At 42.6% G+C, this 18,773-nt stretch overlaps 1 protein-coding gene across 9 annotated transcripts in view; it reads right to left on the reverse strand.

Moving 5' to 3' along the window:
* The window catches only part of srpk2 (SRSF protein kinase 2), a 291,904-nt gene that overhangs the window by 123,365 nt on the left and 149,766 nt on the right, over positions 1 to 18,773 (reverse strand). For all 9 annotated transcript variants that reach the window (XM_038811607.1, XM_038811608.1, XM_038811602.1 and 6 more), the window contains one exon: positions 2,367 to 2,509. In XM_038811607.1, coding sequence (XP_038667535.1) covers positions 2,367 to 2,509 — 143 coding nt within the window. The remainder of the gene's footprint in view (positions 1 to 2,366; positions 2,510 to 18,773) is intronic.

An 18,773-nucleotide genomic window follows, 5' to 3' on the forward strand; every position in this document is an offset into this window, starting at 1 on the left:
ACATTGATATGTGGGAGTCTTTTAAAGACCAGGTGATTAGAGTGCAGGACAGGCATGTCCCTGCGAAAATGAAGGACAGAAATGGCAGGATTAGGGAACCATGGATGAAAGGGGAAATTGAGATTAGTTAAAAAGAAAAAAGGAGGCATACATAAGGTCTAGCCAACTAAAAACAGTAAAGCTTTTGAAGGATATGGGGAAAGTAGGGACAAGCTCAAATGGGGAGTTAGGAGGGCTAAAAGAGGCCATGAAATGTCTTTGGCAAGCAGGGACAAGGAAAGTTCAAGGCCTTTTATACATATATAAGGAGCACGAGGGTAGCTGGGGAAAGAGTAGGTCCACTCAAGGACAAAGGTATGCATGGAGTCAGAGGAAGTGGGTGAGATCCTTAATAAGTATTCATCAAGGAGAGGAACATGACAAATGTTGAGGTTAGGGATGGGTGTGTGAATACTCTAGGACATGTCAGCATAATGAAGGATGAAGTGTTAGATATCTTAAAATGCTTTAAGGTAGACAAATCCCCCTGGGCCGGATGCAATATATCCCAGGTTACTTTGGGTGGCAAGAGAGGATATAGCTGGGGCCTTAACAGATATCTTTCCATCATCTTTGACCACAGGCGAGGTTCCAGAGGACTGGAGAATAGCCAATGTTGACCCTTTGTTTAAGAAGGGAAGCAGGGATAATCTAGGTAATTATAGGCCGTTGACCCTTACGTCAGTGGTGGGGAAGCTGTTGGAGAAGATACTGAGGGACAGGATTTATTCACATTTGGAAGCAAATAGACTTGTTGGTGATTGGCAACATGGTTTTGTGCGAGGAAGATCATGTCTTACCAACTTGGTAGTTTGTTGAGGAGGTGACAAATTAATTGATGAGGGAAAGGCTGTGTATGTCGTCTACATAGACTTTAGCACGGTGTTTGACAAGGTCCTTCATGGTAGACTGGCATAAAAGGTAAAGTCACATGGGATTTGGGGTGTGCTAGCTGGACAGATAAAGAACTGGCTTGGCAACAAGAGACAGAGTAAAAGTGGGAGTTTTTCATGAATGGTGATCTGTAACTAGTAGTGTTCCACAGGGATCAGCGCTGGGATCACTGTTGTTTGTAATTAATATATATATATATATATATATTATATATGTATAAATCATCTGGAGGAAAACGTAGATGATTTGATTAGCAAGTTTGCAGATCAGACTACGATAGGTGGAGTTGCAGATAGTGAAGGGGACTGTCACAGAATACAGCAGAATGTAGATAGATTGGAGAATTGGGCAGAGAAATGGCAGATGCTATTCAATTGGACAAATGCAAGGTGATGCATTTTGGAAGATCAAATCCAGGTGTGAATTATACAGTAAATGACAGAACCCTTAAGAGCATTGACATACAGAGAGATCTGGGTGTTCAGATCCCTAGTTCCATGAAAATAACAATGCAGGCGGATAAGGTGGTCAAGAAGGCATACGGCATACTTTCTTTCACGGCCAGGGCATTGAGTACAAGAGTTGCCAGGTCATGTTACAGTTGTATAAAACTTTAGTTAGGCAACATTTGAAATATTGAGTGCAGTTCTGGTTGCCACACTACCAGAAGGACGTGGATACTTTGGAGAGAGTGCAAAGAAGGTTGACCAGGATGATGCACGGTCTGGAGGGTGTCAGCTATGAGGAGAGATTGAATAAACTCGGATGGTTTTTGTTGGAAAGACGAAGGCTAAGGGGAGACCTGATTGAGATCTACAAAATTACAAGAGGTATAGACAGTGTGAAAAGTCAGAAGTTTTTTCCCCAGGGTGAAATACTCAATAACAAGGGGGCACAGGTTCAACGTAAGAGGGGGAAAGTTTTGGGGAGATGTGCGGGGAAAGTCTTTCATACAGAGGGTGGTGGATGCCTGGAACGCATTGCCAATGGAGGTGGTGGAGGCAGGCACAATAGCAAAGTTTAAGATGTATCTTGACAGACACATGAACCAGCGGGGAATAGAGGAATACAGATCGTTTGGGCAATTACTAGGTGGTCTAAATAAGGAATCTGGATCAGCGCAGGCTTGGTGGGCCGAAAGGCCTGTTCCTGTGCTGTAAAGTTCTTTGATCTTTGTACCTTTTCCCAGTAGTACGTCATTCATTATACGGCCATATATAAAGGATATGAAATAGTACCAAGTTTATATTTTATATCACTCAGTAAATGCCTTTTCAAATTCTAAACCACATGGACATATTTTTCAGCTCACCAGTAAAAATTCAAAGTAGACACAGAACCAAAAGAAACTCGGACAGAAAGCTATGCACTACATCAAGTCTACCCATAAAGATCAGATGTACCCTACCATAGTTCATTAGACGGGGTTTTACCTTTACAATAGTCAGCAGGATCTTCTTGCTCTTCATCATCAGATCCAAGGATTTCCTCCTCAGGTTCTGGAGGAACAGGCTCTGGTAGAGGTGGTGGTGGAGGAGGAGGGGGAGCCACAGGAGCTTTCTGTTGAGCCTCTGGCCTTGAGAAGAGAGAAAAAAATGAGGAAGAACTGTTTAAAATGTGCAAGAAAAGTTACAATGTTTTATTAATCTGTGATTTATAAGGAAATAAACCACAAAAGGATACAATCATTTTGATTGCTATATTAGAATAAAACCAGTCAATTCTAAAATCCTTTACACGTGATTTATCATACAAAACTTTTAGAATTTTAGCTCCTATCTTGGTTCAGTGCTACATTCACCACCTTGCGGATACAGAGGTATACAAACCAGGTGAGTCCTAGATCCCTGGATTATGCTGTTTAAATTGATGGACACCAATGGCAGAAAGATACAATGGCAGACTTCAGCAATCCCAAGCTGGGAAAAATACATCCGTGTTTATTTCCCCGATTCAGAGACCATTTTTGAGAAATACACCTATATATGCTTACTTACGTCAATTGAATCAGGTTCAGTTGTGATAACAGAAGAGCCTAGCAACATGATTGTTTGCATTCACACATATGTGGCCACCATGAGCCCACACCCCAACACGAGTTGCTGCCTTAAAGAGTGGAGAATACAGGATAAATTGACATAATAAAAATATCATGCTCATAAGATAGCAAAATTCTCAAATGAAGAGAATTGCTCGTTGCTCGGCACAACATCGAGGGCCGAAGGGCCTGTTCTGTGCTGTACTGTTCTATGTTCTATGTTCTAAGATATCTGGTATTGTACACCAAAAAGAGCACAACACAAAGGTGGATTCTTGGCAGCAAGAGATGACTACGTTTGTCCTTTTACAAGAATCAATCCTGAAAACCCAAACTTCTTCAAGTGGTCAATTACTGAATTACATTCAACATTATCACGGAAATTTCAATAAAGATGGGAAACATGTGAAACTTTCATGTTACCGCATTTTAGGCATTTTTAGGAGTTCGAGAAATTTGAGAAGAGGTTGTAAGAAAGTAGATTTGGAATGCGCGAAGGTAAGCAGGAATTGTTTACTGAGTAAATAAACATGGTTTTACATACATATAATATTGACTATTTGGGTATAAGTCCTGTCACAACTAATTCAATGGTGGCATTCCAATCAAGTAAAGGCAATATTGATAATGAGATCAGAGATAAAATATTAACAAGTCACAGAAGTGTATTGACACAACATTGAAAGAATACTAGCTAAAAGTGCTATTTTTCCAATAGCATAATGGGCACCAATATACTCACAATTATGTTTCAACAATTCTGTCATTGTGAGAGGTCTAAAAAATATGCTGAGCCATGTTTAGCTGAAACCCTTCTCAATTGATAAACAGTAATTGTCTTTAGAGGAATTAAAAATGATCAAAGTCTTTAGAGGAGAGAGAAGGGAAAAGGAGAATAATGATATTCCTTTAGGGTGCACAATCAAGTTTGTACATTTGTCATCTGAAATGTCAAATATTTCAATCTTTGACACGATGAAAAAATGTGACAGATGTTTCCAGCTCACATAGACGAGTTGCATGCAGGAACACTATTAGGGTTCCAAATTTAACTTAATGAAAATTGACTTCAAGGGAGATTCACCACAGGTCAGAGTGAAAAATCAGCTGCATCCTATGTTGCTCTCCATAACACACAGAACGCTATTTTTTTTTAAAGTAAGGTTTGCCAGCCTCTTCAATCCCACCATTTGTAAGTTGTAGCTGAAGGCAAGATCAATGGTTTACACTTGACTTCCTGATTCCTATAGCCGCTTTTACAAAAAATAAGTGCACAAGTATAACAAGCTTTAAGCCAAAATTTCAACCTCCAGACAAGGCATTGTGCTCTGCATCTCTCTGCTTCAGTGCCGGAATTCTGATGCTCCATCATTATATAACATCAATAACCATAAAGGAAGAAGATGAATCTTTTAAGCAATAACAAAAGGATGTCCACTTTTGGTACCTGCTAGCATTAAAAATCTTGATGTGTAACAGCACAGTAAATGGTTCCCATAGAGACAGATATTGCTCTTACGAATAACTGCTCAGGGAATGATCACCAATATGTTTTTCACTGCCAGTGCAACAGTACAACAAGATACTGCAAAACCGAGAATCTTATAATGCCGGTCACAGGCACCATCTTAATTCTTTTCAAAAATCAAATTCAATTTTCCATTTCGGCTGGAATGTTGCAATAAATGCCATCTTTTTTGCAAGTGCATCCATTTACACACTTCATTTTCCAAGAGCTAGTTTGCATGACTAGCACACATCAATTCTACACCAATATTAATTTCATAAAAATAGTCCCTGTAAGCTTCTGGCTGCAATAGTTTAAAATAAAGCAATATGAAAATTTCACCTTCGTGAAAAGGTTCTATACATACAATTAATCTTTTTGCTACCAATTGGTCAAAGGACAGAGCAGAAAAACTATATACAGGATTGCATTTTAACATTATTGACTGCATTTTAACAAAGCCCTAAGGTGCTTTTAATTAAATTTCAATATTCACATTATGAACTCATCTGTATCTGCATCTTACAAAGCTTTGACCTCAGATTGCATTCGCATGCTATCAGCTGAACCACAGTTGAGATTACAATGAGCTGAGCATATGACCTGTTCAACAGAAAGAAATAAAAAGATTTCCATACGCAATGTTGACTCGATGACCAATATGGTTCCAAAAGTAGAAATATTTATTCATTTATTCATGTAGATTTTTCTGATATAAAAACTGTAATGATTGGACATTAGTGCACCAAAATGCAATGTGGCTAAGTAAAGGCAGAAGCAAGTTCGGGACTGTTCAGTTTCCATTCTGAACTGCAGCTAATATGGAGTTACTGAGCAATGGCTGTGCAGTGCTTTGAAAGACTGAAGCAAATATTGGAGTATGCTAATGCCTGGCAAGTGCCTGGCAATCAGCTGGAGGACACTAGTATTCTCTGAACACTGGCAGTTAAGTCATTTAAAAAAAAAAAATTTAGTGTACCCAATTCATTTTTTCCAATTAAGGGGCAATTTAGCAGGGCCAATCCACCTAGCCTGCACATCTTTGGGTTGTGGGGGCGAAACCCACGCAAACACAGGGAGAATGTGCAAACTCCACACGGACAGCGATCCAGAGCCAGGATCGAACCTGGGACCTCGGTGCCCTGAGGCTGCAGGGCTAACCCACTGCACCACCTTGCTGCCCACAGTTAAGTCATTTTTAACTAACGAAGAAATGGTTATAAAAATTAGTGACATACTCCATTAAAACAAAGCAACAAAATAATATGAAAAATCTATGATCTCAGACTTGCTGTTTTAGATATTATCGGGGGAAAAATATCATATGCAGTATAAGCATTTCTTGTGATTTATTCAAATACTCAGATATATAAAGTAAAATTAGTACTTAGATTTTCAGTGCATCATAGGTTAAGCTTGATTTGTATGATTTTAACATTTGTATGCATTGTTTTTCTAAGTTTATATTAACCAAACTGAAACTCCAAATTTGATCTTTAAAATTACAGATTATCTTTGCAGAATGCTTTGAAAAAAGGGGAATCTAGCAAGAAATCAGGATTGTTTTTAAAAAAGCAACTTTCGGTATGTCCTGCAATCCTGATTCACATGAAAATACATGTGCTGAGATGTTACATAAAGCCATAAGCACAAATTAAGATGCTGCCTGCAGCTACACCTCCCAGAGAATCTGTACTTGAATGAATCTTGTGAATTACCTCAGTGTTCTACGCCTACAGCTACATTCTTGAATTCTTGCAAAAATATGGTTTGTACTGTACCAAATATTTCTGTAGTGGGAACTTCCTCAAATATTTGGACAGGATATTGCAACTCTAGTCATGCTACTATTGACATTACTGATGTGGATTGCAAATCTAATACAGTAATGCATTGACCATCCGCTAAACAAGCCCCATCATATCTATTCAACATTAGCGTGCCCAACTGCTATGGTAAAAACAAAGGCAATAAAGCATACTTCAGTGCTGGCTCAGTTATTCAATCGCAGCAGCGAAGAAATATTTTAAAATTATTCAGGTCTGTGTCAAACACCAAAGAAGCCAAAATATTTACTTAAATTCACACTTGGGATGTGGATGTCAGTGACATGGCCAGTAGTTATTGCCCATGGCCATTAACAGAGTGACTTGGTAGGCCATTTTAGGAATCAATTAGGAGTTATCCACATTGTTGTGGGGCTCGAGTAATATTTAGGCCAGAATGGATAGTGTCTGCATATTTCCTTCCCAAAAGGACATGATTAAATTAGTTTACCTGTACCAACGTTGTATTTCCAGATTTTCAAAACCAAATGGAAATTCTCAAACTGCCATGATGGGACTTCAAATTTATTTTGTTGGATTGGTGCAGGCCTCAAGATTACACACACACAGTAGCATTTCAAAAATGCTTGTATACCATATTCTGTCACCATTGCCAATAGAGAGGAGTAAGCTGAATATTCAGTACTGAGTACATTACCCAGGCAGAGAGCAAAAAGTGACACTGGGCCAAAAGCACTGACAAAAATCATACATGTACAATATCTGCAGTCTCATAATAGGCATTGTGTTGGTAATCTTTCTATTTATCTCTGTTGAACAGGGGTACTTGCACATGTAGCAAAATAAGACTGTTTAGTGCAAGGGTTTTGTGGAACCTCCAAGAGGTTTGGTGGGGGGGGGGGGGGGCTTGGAAAGAGAGAGAGAGAGAGAAAGGGGAGAGGGAAAAAGGGGAGAGCCGGGCCTGCAGGAGGGTGCAGGACCTGCCGGGTGGGGGGGGGGGGGGGGGGGGGGGGGAGGAGGAGCCTAGAGTCAGGAGGGGAGTAGTAAGGCCTCGAAGAGAGGCAAAAGAACCAGAGAGAGCCAGAGACCAGAGAGGTGAGAGAGCCAGACAGGCCAGAGAGAGCCAGAGAGGCCAGAGAGCCAGAGAGAGCCAGAGAGAGCAAGAGAGGCCAGAGAGCCGGAGAGCCGGCGAGGTGAGAGAGCCAGAAAGGCGATAGAGTCAGAGAAGCCAGAAAGCAGAGAGAGTCAGAAAGGCGAGAGAGCCAGAGGCGAGTGAGTGACAAAAGAGTCTGAGTAAATGTATGATGAGAATGAGCAAGATCAGAATGAGAAAGAAAGAAGTGTATGTGAGAGAGGAAGTGTGAAGGGAAAGTGGGCAGCACGGTAGCATAGTGGTTAGCACTGTGGCATCACAGCACCAGGGTCGCAGGTTCGATTCCCCGCTGCGTCACTGTCTGTGCAGAGTCTGCACGTTCTCCCCGTGTCTGTGTGGGTTTCCTCCAGGCACTCTGGTATCCTCCCACAGTCCAAAGACATGCAGGTCAGGTGGATTGGCCATGCTAATTGCCCTTAGTGTCCAAAATGGTTAGGAGGGGTTATTGGGTTAGGGGGAATCGGTGGAAGTGAGGGCTTAAATGGGTCGGTGCAGACTCGATAGGCCAAATGGCCTCCTTCTGCACTGTATGTTCTATGTTCTTGTTCTATGTTCTATGTTACAGTGTGCGAGTGCGTGAAGGATGAGAGTGCGAGGCGTGAAGGATGCGAGTGTGCGAGTGCGTGAAGGATGAGAGTGTGCGAGTGCGTGAGGATGAGTGTGCGCGAGTGCATGAAGGATGAGAGTGTGCGAGTGCGTGAAGGATGAGAGTGTGCGAGTGCGTGAAGGATGAGAGTGTGCGAGTGCGTGAAGGATGAGAGTGTGAGAGATGAGTGAGAGGAGTGTGAGAAATGAGTGTGTTTGTATGTGTGGGATTGTTCTGCATTACAAGCCAGCCATTTAGCCCACTGTGCTAAACCAGACCCCAAGGAGAACTGGACTCCTTTATTAAGAAACACTGGCTGGGGGTGGTGTGATTGACTTTTTTGGGTGTTGGCAATGGGGATGCTGAATTGTTGGGGTTCTAGGTTTATTTTTGCATTTTCCTGTTCTTGTAGGGGTTGAAATTTACTTTGGACTTAGGTTTGAGTTTTAGTTTCACGTGGGGTTTCGTTCGGTTTGTTATAAAAATATATAGCTCCCTGTTGGAGCGTAATGGTTCATGGGGTTTTAGTATTTTGTTGTTGTAACCATTTTTCTTCACTCTAATTAGCAGCCTTCCTAGTTAGCAAACGGGAGCGGTCTTGAAGGATTGACTGCAGCTCATTATAGTAGTTTTTTAGATAATGAGCTCAGTGTTCTTGTTTTGTTTTGGTTTGTTAGAAGTAGATTTTAGTTGGTTGCATTCGTATTCGAGGGGGGGGGGGGAGGAGAGAGAAAAGAGGTGTGGTAGATTGCTGATGGTGCCTGCAATTTTTGTTTCATCTTGTGAGTTGGCTTGGCGACCATCTTGGATGGGCCTGTTTACAGTTTGGTGACCACCTTGGGTGGGTCTGGCTATTGTACCTTTTATGCATCTGTTGGTAATCTCTCTTGGTGGAACTACCTGATTCTGGATTGGGGGGGGGGGGGAGAGACCCCCAATTGTTTTGGTCACATGGAATGTTAGGAGGGTTGAATTGCCCAGTGAAAAGGTTTAGAGCTTTTGCTCATCTTCAGAGTTCAAAATCTGGCGTGGTATTTTTGCAGCAGACCCATTTGCTCATCAGGAACCAGACAAGGCTGCGGAAGGGGTGGGTGGAACCAGTCTTTCATTCGAGCTTCGATGGTAGGGCCCATGGTGTTGCAATATCAATAAAAAGGTTCAGTTTTCTGCCGCTAAGATTTTGGCCAATCCCAATGGCAGATGTTATTGTCTGTGGCTTTCTGACAGGCACTCTGGTGGTTCTGGTTAATATCTATGCTTCAAGCTCAGACGATACAAATTTTATTAATATTCTGCCGACCAACCTCCCCGATTTGTATTTGTATCAGCTTATTTGGGTGGGGAATTAAATTGTGTTCTGAATCCTAGTCTGGATCGGTCCAAGCCCAAATTTGATTCCATCAGGGGTGGCCAGAGCATTGTTCTTTTTCACAAAACAGATTTGGGGGGGGGGGGGGGGAAAGAGAAGAGATCCTTGCACTTTTTGCAACCAGGTAATGAAGATTTTTCATTTTCCCCATGTGATTTAAGTATATTCGTGGATTGATTTTGTTGTGGAGGATAGGTCTCTCCTCCCTTCTGTGGTGGTTACTCAGCGATTGTAATTTCAGACCATGGCCCCATACTTTGATGATCTGGCACGAGATTCAGGTCTCCCACCCAGAGTCTGCCATGGAGGTAGAACACGACATTATTAGCGGACAAGAAATTTTGTGAAGGCATATCCACCGTCACTGGGGAATATATAAAATTGAATACAAGTGAGTCAATTTCACCTTCTATGCTGTGGGAAGCCCTTAAGGTGATCCTCGGGTGGGGGGTGGGATTATCTCCTACAAAGTGCACATGATGAAGACAGCGAGGGCGGAGCAGCAGAGGCTGGAGGACGCCATTCTTGAGGTGGACCACCAGTATTCGCTTGCCCAAACCCCAGAGTTTTTGGCAAGCCAGAAGGTGCTGCAGAGACAATTCAAGTTATTGTCAACAGACACAGCGGTGGGCCAACTGCGACACTCGAGAGGCATGTATTATGAATATGGGGAAAAAGCCAGTCACCTCTTAGCACACCAGCTAAAGCAACAGGCAGCTTCCCAGAAGATTGTACAGGTACGTAACTCAGGCAGCAGCCTGGTTCCCACCCCTCCTCTGGTTAATGCGGCTCTTCAATCATTCTATCAGTGTTTCTATAGATCAGAGCCTCCGGCTGGAGAATCGGTCATCAATGACTTTTTGGTCAGCCTATCCATCTCAGCTGTGGAAGGGGAAGCGAGGAGTTGGAATCCCCTTTGGGCCCAGAGGAAATCATGAAATGCATTGGGTTGATGCAGACTGGTAAAACCCCTGGCCCCGATGGCTTCCCCAGTGAATGTTTTTTGAAGAGTTTGTGGAACAGTTGGTACCTTAAATTTTAGATATGTTTAATGATTCCTTATCTAACCTCACACAGAACTCTTTCTTTTGTTCAGTATTTTTATCCAGCCAATCTTCAAAAATTTTACAATACAAAGCAACCCCACAAAAAACACCAGCTCACAAACCCACCTCCCTCAACAATCAATGGTAACCAACTCCCGAAAATGCATGATGAACAAACTTTAACAATTGTAGAACCCATCACTCGCGCCGCCCGCCCAACCCCCCCCCCCCCTACCCCCCCCCCCCCCCCCCCCCCCCCCCCCCAGCCCAAACTTCACCTCCAGGGTTATAAACTCTAGCAGATCCCCCCCCGCCTTGCCGAAGCATAGGGTGGAGAGGCTGACCTCCACCCAACAAAACCCACCTAAGAGCAAACAGCGAGGCGAAGGTCAAAACATATTCCCTGCGCCCGCCTGCAGCTCCGGCCGGTCCAACATCCTGAATATGACTTTTAGGGGACCGGGCTCCATGTCCACATGTAAAACCCCCGAAATGTTGCTGAGCACCGTCCTCCAAAACCTTTCCAGCTTCGGGCAGGACCAAAACTTATGCACATGGTTCACAGGACCCCTTCCACACCACTCAAAGACATCCTCCACCCCCTCGAACAGCCGGCTCAAACTTAATTTTGTAAAGTGCGCCATATACACTACCTTCAGCTGTATCAGCCCCAGCCTCGCATGCAAAGCCCTGGTGTTTACCCTCTGCAACACTTCACACCACAGACCTTCCTCCAGCACTACCCCCAACTCGTCCTCCCACTTTGCCTTAAACCACCTCCCCACCCCTGTCCCAGCGACACAACATCCTCTTCCAAAATACTCCCATAAATTGCCAAGACGACCCTCCTCTCCAACCCCCCTGCTGACAGCACCACCTCCAACAATGAGGAGGCAGGCGCAATCAGGAAGATCGGAAAGATCTTCCTCACAAAGTCCCACATCTGCATATATCTGAAACTTTCACCCTGCCCCAGCCCAAACTTCTCACCCAACTCCGCCAAACTCGTAAATCGCACTCCCTGGAACAAATCCTTCATTTCCCTAATCCTCCTCTCTTCCCATCCCCAAAACCTCGCATCCATCCTCCCTGGCTCGAACCCATGATTCCCCCTAATTGGCATTCCCCCCCTGACCCAGCCCCCAGCCTAATGTGCTGGCTATACTGCCTCCAAATCTTTAACGTGGCCACCAACATCAGACTCACCGAATACTTCACTGGGGTCATCGGGAACGGCGCCGTTACCAGCTACCACAATCCCGACCCCCTCCATCCCTACCCATAGAGCCCCCCAATCCCTGCTCCAGCCCCAACCTTCTCTGCATTTGCCGCCCAATAATAAAACAACAAATTTGGGAGGCCCAACCCTCCCGTCTGCCATCCCCTCTGCCGCATCACCCTCCTAACCCTGGCCACCTTCCCCGCCAAAACAAACAAGATCATCAACCTGTCCAACCTCCTGAAAAATGCTTTGGGCAAAAGAACCAGCAGACATTGAAACAAAAGCAGGATTTGCAGCAAAACATTCATCTTAACTGCTGGCACCAGGCCTGCCAACGCCAAGAGGGAGACTATCCCACCTCAGCAAATCAGCCTTTACCTTCCCCACCAAACTAGTGAATTTAAACTTCCAAGCCCTGCCCAATCCCGGGCCTATCTCCTTGATTCTTAACAAAGACAAAGATCCAACAGAGTGTGGGTTGTATAGGCCTATATCACTCTTAAATGCAAATGCCAAGTTACTTACCAAAATGCTAGCGCTGCTGCTTGAGCCGACTTCCAGAGGTGATTTCAGAGGATCAGACAGGATTCATTAAGGGTAAGCAATTGTCGGCCAATATACGTCGCCTGCTAAATGTTATCCTTTTCTGCTCTTTGGTGCCTGAATTGGAGGTGACTGTTTCCCTAGATGTCGAAAAGGCATCTGATGGACTGGAGTGGGAATATCTGTTTGAGATTCTAGGGAGGTTCGGATTTGGACATAAGTTTATTTCCCTATACTACTGTATAGGGCCCCCACTGTCAGTGTTCGTACGAATGCTCTGAACTCTGACTATTCCATTGAATAAGGGCACAAGGCTCTTTCTCTGGGTACAAGTTGAATTTGGACAGAGTGAATGCTTCATGGTCAACCCCCCAGGTAAGAAAGCCCAACTGAAGACACTACCTTTTTTCCTTGCCAAGACTAGCTTTCGTTATCTGGGTGTCTGGGTAGCCCACAATTGGGCCTCGCTGAATAAATTAAATTATACTAATCTTGTTAATGGTGTCAAGTCAGACTTAGAGGTGGGATAAACACCCCCATGTCCTTCGCAGGCAGGGGTCAGACTATTAAAATGAACATATTCCAGATTTTTATTATTTTGCAATGTCTCTCAGTTTTTCTTCCCAAGTCCTTTTTTGTCAAAGTCAATAATTACAGTCCTCCTTTATTAGACGGGTAAGACTCAAGGATCTGTAGAGCTTTGCTCCAAAGAGATAGGTAATCTGGGGGCTGTGCTCAACAAAATTTATTGTTTTACTATTGGGCATTCAATATTCTGAAGATATTCTTGTGGTTCAATGATCCTGGTTCCATATGGAGGCAAGCTCCTGCACAGTCCTAGCCTTGGTGCAATAGTGACCATATTGTTGCCTTTCTCTCCGGTAATATTTTCCCTGAATCCAGTGGTGGTATCCATTCTTAGAATCTGGAAGCAGTTCAGGCAGTATTTTAAGTTCTGTCCCCAGTCTTCACTAGCCCCCATCTTCAATAACCAGCTTTTCCTTCCTGCCAGTGGGTTTGGACTCGACGTTCGTCATGGGAGGGGAAGGGTTTGGAGACCTGTTTGTGGAGAGGAGACTTGCCAGTTTTAATGAGGTGGCAGAGAAATTCCAACTACCTGGTTCCAGTCTATTTAAATATATTCAGATTAGCGATTTTACACACAAGGCTTTCCCTTGGCACCACCCTCTATCCCTGTTGAAGGGTATTTTATATTTGGCCAGGTCTGGTAGAAGGACTATTTGTGGAATATATGGCCATATCCTCTCAGCGGAGTCAGTTCCATCGAGTGAGATGAGGGTAAAATGGAAGGGCAAGGTGGGACCCATTCTGGATGGGGAGGTATGAAGTGAAGCCCTTTGCAGGGTCAACTCCACATCTTCATGTGCTAGGTTCAGTCAATTCAAGATGGTGCATTGGGTGCATCTGACTAAAGCAGGGATGAGTGGATTTTTCTCTGAGGTGGAGAACAAGTGTGAGCATTGCTTTCAGGGGTCGGCTAACCACACTCATAGGTTCTGATCTTGACCCACGTTGGTCGGCTTTCGGGCCTCTTTCTTCAACACCATGTCAGAGATACTCAATGCCCGCTGGTGGCCATTTTGGGGTGTATCAGGCTCGCCAGTGCTTCAGACGGGGGTGAAGGCAGATGTCCTCGCCTTCGCTTGTTGATAGCCTGGAGATGAATTCTCCTTGGGTGGAGGTCTTCTACTCTGCCCACTGCCTCGGCGTGGTTGGGTGAACTCATGTTTTTCTCACATTTGGGAAAGGTTAAGCACACCATTAGAGGGTTGGTAGAAGGGTTCTCGCGAAGATGGCAGCCGTTAATTTCCTTTTTTAAGCAGCAAGACACCTTCAACTGCTGGGGGGGGGGGTTTAGTTTAATTTTTTGGGTTAAGTTAATATGTGCTTTTGCTTGTTAATCCCACTCTTTTATTGTGAAACTTGGTTAATTGTTGTGTATGAATTTGTTTATTCTGAAAACGTCTTCACAAACATATTTAAAAAAAACATTTAAAAGACTGTACATTAACTGACCCAAATAGTCATAGTTCTGGATTGCATGGGGCAGCACGGTGTCACAGTGGTTAGCACTGGGACTGCGGTGCTGAGGACCTGGGTTCGAATCCCAGCCCTGGGTCACTGTCCGTGTGGAGTTTGCACATTCTCCCCATGCCTGCGTGGGTTTCACCCCCACAACCCAAAGATATGCAGTGTAGGTGGATTGGCCATGTTAAAGTGCCCTTTAATTGGGAAGAAAAATAATTGGGTACTCTAAAATGTTGGGGGGAAAGTTCTGGATAGCATGGTAATCTTTTCAATGTTGAGGAGATAGCCAAGATGTATTTTTAAGGCAGACTTTCCAAGAAAACACATATTTATAATGCATCGTCAGTATTTAAGTCAGTTCCAATGAATCCGATTTTACTCTGAATCATAAGGGAACAGAACTCATTTATTGGATCTGTATAGATTTTTTATGGGTTTTGCATGGCAAATTGCTGTCAGTGGAACATCCAAACAGGGTATCTGGGACCAATGCGAACTAGGCCGGCCACTGTCTTTTCCTTAACCAATCTGACCGAAGGACCGTAAAAGAGCAGTGCAGCGCCTGAACCAAAAATGCTAAGTTAGTATGCTGAAGTCAGCATCAAATGAGGCACAGAAAGCCAAAGAGAAAAAAGATTGGATTGCGAGATAAATATGGAACATAAAATAGAATGTATTTATCCTGTATATACTTTTTTTTAAAAACCCTACAACAATAATTTAAAACTGAAAGAATGACACTCCACACTTAGAAAAGTTAATTTTCAGTGCTACGGTGTTGTTTGGCACTTGCATCACCATTAAATATCGAATGGACAAACCCCAATTTTTTAATTGCAATTTTAATCCATATCTATGACGTCAGTACAGGAACTTCATACCGTCAACACATTTAAATAGGCAACACAATGGTGTTTACATGCAGCTTCTATCACACACATATCCAGATTTTCACTTTCAACTCTGCATGTTTGGTAATAATGGAGAATGCTATTAGCCAACCATTATTTTCACAGCAAAATTCGTCCTATTCTTTTTTTTGATTAACATCTCTATCTTGCTCAATCTGGCTGCTACTTAAATCTTACTCAACTCTCCAGTCATTTGTATTCAGCCTGGCAGTTTCCTTGAATGACATATTGAGTAACATAACTTGACATCAAAATAACTGCTATTTTTACCAGCACCCTGGATATGATAATTGAATTCAGAGTAGACACTATCTGCAATTCTACTTTCTTAGAACTACCGATGCTCTGAATAATTTGAAATAAGATGGAGTATATTATAGTTCATATTTATTATGTTTTATTCCTGTTTGTGTTTTCACTCAACACGGTATCTTATCAGTCATGGAATTTACAGTGCAGAAGGAGGCCATTCGGCCCAACAAGTCTGCACCAGCTCTTGGAAAGAGCACCTTACCCAAGCCCACACCTCCACCCTATCCCCATAATCCAGTTACCCCACCCAACACCAAGGGCAATTTTGGACACTAAGGACAATTTAGCATGGCCAATCCATCTAACCTGCACATCTTTGGACTGTGGGAGGAAACCGGAGCACCCGGAGGAAACCCACACACACACGGGGAGAACATGCAGACTCCGCACAGACAGTAACCCAAGCCGGGTATCGAACCCGAGACCCTGGAGCTGTGAAGCAATTGTGCTAACCACTATGCTACCGTGCTGCCCCAAACGAAGATGCGTAGTCGGCAGGATACGAACCTGCGCAGGGAAACCCCAATGGATTTCACCCCTTCTCCTGCCTCATTGGAGGATGGCCAGCTCAAGAACTTGAAAAAAAACTGCATACTGACAAAGAGCTACAAATTTCAAATATGGTATGCAGAACTTGCATGTTCAATTACATATCTGGCACAAGTTGCAAATGAACCAGAGTGAAAGAAATGCTGCCAATTCAATCTCATATTGGACCTCGCTAATTGAATCCATAAGTAGGTACAATGAGCCAGTCCTGAGTAATAAAATGAGGCAGGTCTATTGCCAGGTAAGTTTTCAAATCTATAGATTTACGACCAATTCTGAACTGTATGTTTCTCCAACAAAGTCACATGTGAAACATTATTGAATGCTTTCCCCAAAAAAAACAAGTTAAATTTTTCAATTATAACAGCCTTTATTCACCAATTTGTTAGCTTATCAAAAACAGTGGAAATAATAAATTATGCTACAAGTTCACGCAGATTACTTCTTATGGTTTATACTCAAAAGGTAAATAAAATAGGCAGACAAATGGGTTCATCTTAGAAACCACAGTATCCAATTTTCAAACATTCTATGATTTTTACCTCCATAACTCTAACCAGAAGGCTATTTCATCTGAAGAGCTCTTGGCCATGTTTAGTGTGGAAAAGCAGAAAAAAAGATTGGAGTCCGGTTCTAAACATGTTGTAGCATATATGAAGCACAATTCTCAGTCACGTAATCACATATACTGCACCCGTGTCACAAAGGTGATGTCCTAGAAATCAAAGCTACAGAAGCTACCACAACGCTCTGACACTGTCTGCTCCTGATGAGTCATGCCAAAGAACCTGGATACATGAATAAACTTTTGCTATAAATATTACAATGAAAATGTACAATGGGTTGGTAAATATATATGTAAATATGTTTCATTATATATGTATGAATGTACATTCAAAAATAGTTGCTTGGGAAGAATTGTACTACATTAACTTGTCTGTGTCACTGTCATCTATCCACTATCTATGTGAAAGAGGAGATTTGGAACAAATTGGTGATTTTCAAATGGGTGCCTGACTATGAGTATCAATTTAAAATGCAAAACAAATATTAGAACATTAATCATAGACTGAGAGCAAAGGGATCTATTTTGAGACATGTCAATGCATTTCAGAATCAACCTCATAAGAATCTGTCAGTAAGTACACATAGAGGAGAGCGCAGCCAAAAATTGGATTAGCCAAAAATAATGATATCAAATTCAAAAGAGAAACATCAAAACAAAGGTACAATGGAATGCCCAACTACTACGTGTGAACTGTTAACATCGTGTCAATATGCAGGAGTTACTCATGCACAAACCAAAGCAGAAAGCATATGCAAGCAATCAGACAAATCCTACCCAACTTGGCAGTTCTCTGCATTTCACTTTTGATCCTGAGGATGACAGCCTGTGTCTCTGGACCACAGAAATCCACACAAAGATGAAAATGCATAAAGGATTTTACGTTAATGACAGGAAAACTGCTCAAAAGGTGAAACGAATTTTCAGTTGCTCAAAACCACAACTGGAATATTCTAGAATCACAGAATGGTTCAGCATAAAGGAGGTCATTCAGCCTATTGAGTCCATGCTTGACGCTCTGCAAGAGCAACCTAGCTAGTCCCATTTCCTCTCCCTTTCCCGTAGCCCCGAAAGATTTCTCTCTTCGGGTGCTTTTCCAATTCTATTTTGAAAGCTGTGATTGAAGCTGCATCCATCCACTCTCGGGCAGTGCATTACAGATCCTAACCACTTGCTGCATAAAAATGTTTTCATGTTTCTTTTGCCAATCACCTTAAAGTACCCTCGGGTACTCGATGCCAATGGGAAAAATTTATCTCCACGCACTGTCTAGATCCCTCATGATTTTGAACATCTCTGTCAAATTTCCTCTCAAACTACTTTTATCCAAGGATAACAACAACAGCTACTCCAATCTATCCATGAAAATAAAGTACCTCAACCGTGGAACCATTCTCGTAAATCTTTTCTGCATTTTCTCTCAGGTTTTCACAACTTGCCTAAAATGCAGTCCTTCGAATTGGACACAATGCTCCAGTTGAGACCAATGCAATGTGTTTAATAAAGGTTCATCACTACTTCCTTGCTTTTGTTCTCTGTGCCTCTATTTGTAAAGCCCAGGATCCTGCATGCCTTTTTTTCTGCTTTCTAAAACTGCTTTGCCAACTTCAAATGATTTGTGCATTCGGTCTCTCTGTCCCCACTCTCCTGAGAATTGTATCCTTTAATTAATGCTCTTCTCATTCTTCTTAAAAAGATGTATTACTTGGCAGTTCTCTGCATTTCACGTGCCTGCCCATTCCATCAGCCTATCCATATCCTCTTGAAACCTATCATTATCATCCTGACAATTCGCAATATTTCCTAGTTTTGTCACCCCAAATTTTAAAATTGTGCCCTGTTGCCCGAGTTCTGGTTGTTAATATACATCAAGAAAATAAGTGGTCCACTTACTGAGCACCGGGAACCTTACTGTACATGTTTCTCCAGTCTGCAAAATAACCATTCATCACTACCCTTGGCTTCCTGCCACTCAGCCAACTTTGCATCCATGTTGCTACTGATCCTTTTATTCAAGAGGATTCAATTTTATTGGCAAGTTGATTATGCAGCATTTTATCAAACACCTTTTGGAAGTCGCTGTACACCAAATCAATCACATAACCTTCATCAAGTCATTCTGTTACCACATCAAAAAGTTTAATCAAGTTAGTTAAACAAAATCTACCTTTAATAAATCAGTATTGGCTTTCCTTAGTTAATC

Source organism: Scyliorhinus canicula, chromosome 11, assembly GCF_902713615.1.
Source record: "Scyliorhinus canicula chromosome 11, sScyCan1.1, whole genome shotgun sequence".
Lineage (NCBI taxonomy): Eukaryota > Metazoa > Chordata > Chondrichthyes > Carcharhiniformes > Scyliorhinidae > Scyliorhinus > Scyliorhinus canicula.